We start from the raw sequence: 2,156 nt of genomic DNA on the forward strand, positions 1-2,156 counted from the left end.
AACACAACTTGGTGAAAGGATCTGAATAAAAAATAGATACTGTGAGACCATTTAATTTGTTTAAACACACATACAGCAAAGCTCCTCATTTACACAGCCCCTCAGTACGCAAAGACGACAGTGAATTAGAAAGGGGATGACAACATTATCACGTGAAAAGCCACAAGTGGCAACAAAAAATACAGAAGACAGGCTGGGCCTGCAACAATTTACACTCTAATTGTTATGCAGAAGATGATGGGCAGTTTACTGCTTCAGAAAATAATCCAGTCATCAGTTTCCTCAGGGCATCCTTGAGCTCCTGGTTCCTCATGCTGTAGATGAGGGGGTTCACTGCTGGAGGCACCACTGAGTACAGAACTGATACCACCAGGTCTAGGGATGGGGAAGAGAAGGAGGGGGGCTTCAGGTGGGCAAATATGGCAGTGATGACAAACAGGGAGACCACGGCCAGGTGAGGGAGGCACGTGGAAAAGGCTTTGTGCCGTCCCTGCTCAGAGGGGATCCTCAGCACGGCCCTGAAGATCTGCACATACGACAGCACGATGAAAACAAAACACACAAATACTACTAATATACTAACCGCAAGAAGCCCAAGTTCCCTGAGGTAGGCATCTGAGCAGGAGAGCTTGAGGATCTGGGGGATTTCACAGAAGAACTGGTCCAGGGCATTGCCCTTGCACAATGGCAGTGAAAAGGTATTGGCCGTTTGCAACAGGGCATTGAGAAACCCAGTGGCCCAGGCAGCTGCTGCCATGTGGACACAAGCTCTGCTGCCCAGGAGGGTCCCGTAGTGCAGGGGTTTGCAGATGGCAACATAGCGGTCGTAGGACATGACGGTGAGAAGAAAATATTCTGCACCAAACAAGAAAAATACAAAGAAGACCTGGGCAGCACATCCTGCATAGGAAATGACCCTGGTATCCCACAGGGAGTTGGCCAAGGATTTGGGGACAGTGATGGAGATGGAGCCCAGGTCGAGGAGGGCGAGGTTGAGCAGGAAGAAGTACATGGGGGTGTGCAGGTGCTGGTCACAGGCTATGGTGGTGATGACGAGGCCATTGCCCAGGAGGGCAACCAGGTAGATGCCCAGGAAGAGCCAGAAGAGCAAGAGCTGCAGCTCCCACATCTCTGAGAATGCCAGGAGGAGGAACTGGGTGATGGAGCTGCTGTTGGACATTTGCTGTTTATTGTCATGTGGGCTCTGCTCAAACATAAAATTAGGACAGATTCCCCTTAGCAAAGCGACACCGTTTTTCATAGGTATCTCCCAAACTGAAATGCATTTCCTTCCTCTGTTGTGTACTGACTGAGTGTGCTGTGAGCAGTGGGACCTCTGCCCGTGTGCTGCAAAGCAGCCAGCTTTTCTCTGCTGCAGTGGGGACAGAGGAGCTGGTTTGTGACCCTCAATGAAAAAGTTCAATATCTCTGCTCATGACTATCAAGGGCTTGGGCTGCAGAGGAGACAATTACATGTCATTATACATATTTTATCTGTATTTTTTTATTTTCCACCACCACATCAGGTTAGCAGGGTTTTTTTAGGGGTAGAAATCCTGCTTTCCGTGATTTAAAATGTGAAGATTCTTGAGACAGGACAGGCAAAAATGCTGAGCTTTGTCTGGCTCAGTGCAGAGTCAGACAGCAGAAATGTCCATCAGGATTTTACTCATCTGTCCTGTGCTTCAGCTTTTGCTGCCTTGAAAATGACTTCAGACACAATTTAATCTAATTAATCCAAACAACTGGACTGATACTGGAGCAGGAGATCCTTTTAGAAAGGACAGATCTGCAAACTCTTCTCTGTCCCAGCCCAGAGGTGGAGATGTGATGGAGACAGCAGGACACGACCCCTCACAGACAGAAGCAAAGGACTCTGGCAGGAGAATGCGGACCCCAAGGAAAGGCTCAGCACTCCTGGGATCCTACAGCAGAGCTGGGCCTTTCTGGGGGCAGCTGGTGAGCCCAGCAGGGCAGGCAGAGCAGAGTCAGGGCTCCTGAAGATGGGATGTGCTAAAGGGACAGTCCTGGGGTTCAGCTTTGTCAGATGGAACCACAACATGTCTCACCCTTTCCTAAAAAGCATTTTCTCAGTTGCAGCATCTCTGCGCTTCTCCGTGGGGCTTTCAGATACAGAAGGATGCTGTAGGACAGGT

The 2,156-nt window shown here is 49.4% G+C and overlaps 1 protein-coding gene across 1 annotated transcript; it reads right to left on the minus strand.

The window, feature by feature from the left end:
* Positions 1 to 223: 223 nt before the first annotated feature.
* LOC135999825 (olfactory receptor 14J1-like) lies at positions 224 to 1,180 on the minus strand. Its single transcript, XM_065653400.1, has one exon. It carries the CDS (start codon positions 1,178 to 1,180, stop codon positions 224 to 226), a length of 957 nt encoding a protein of 318 aa, XP_065509472.1.
* Between the last annotated feature and the right edge of the window lie 976 nt (positions 1,181 to 2,156).

Source organism: Caloenas nicobarica, chromosome 30 (genome assembly GCF_036013445.1).
Source record: "Caloenas nicobarica isolate bCalNic1 chromosome 30, bCalNic1.hap1, whole genome shotgun sequence".
Lineage (NCBI taxonomy): Eukaryota > Metazoa > Chordata > Aves > Columbiformes > Columbidae > Caloenas > Caloenas nicobarica.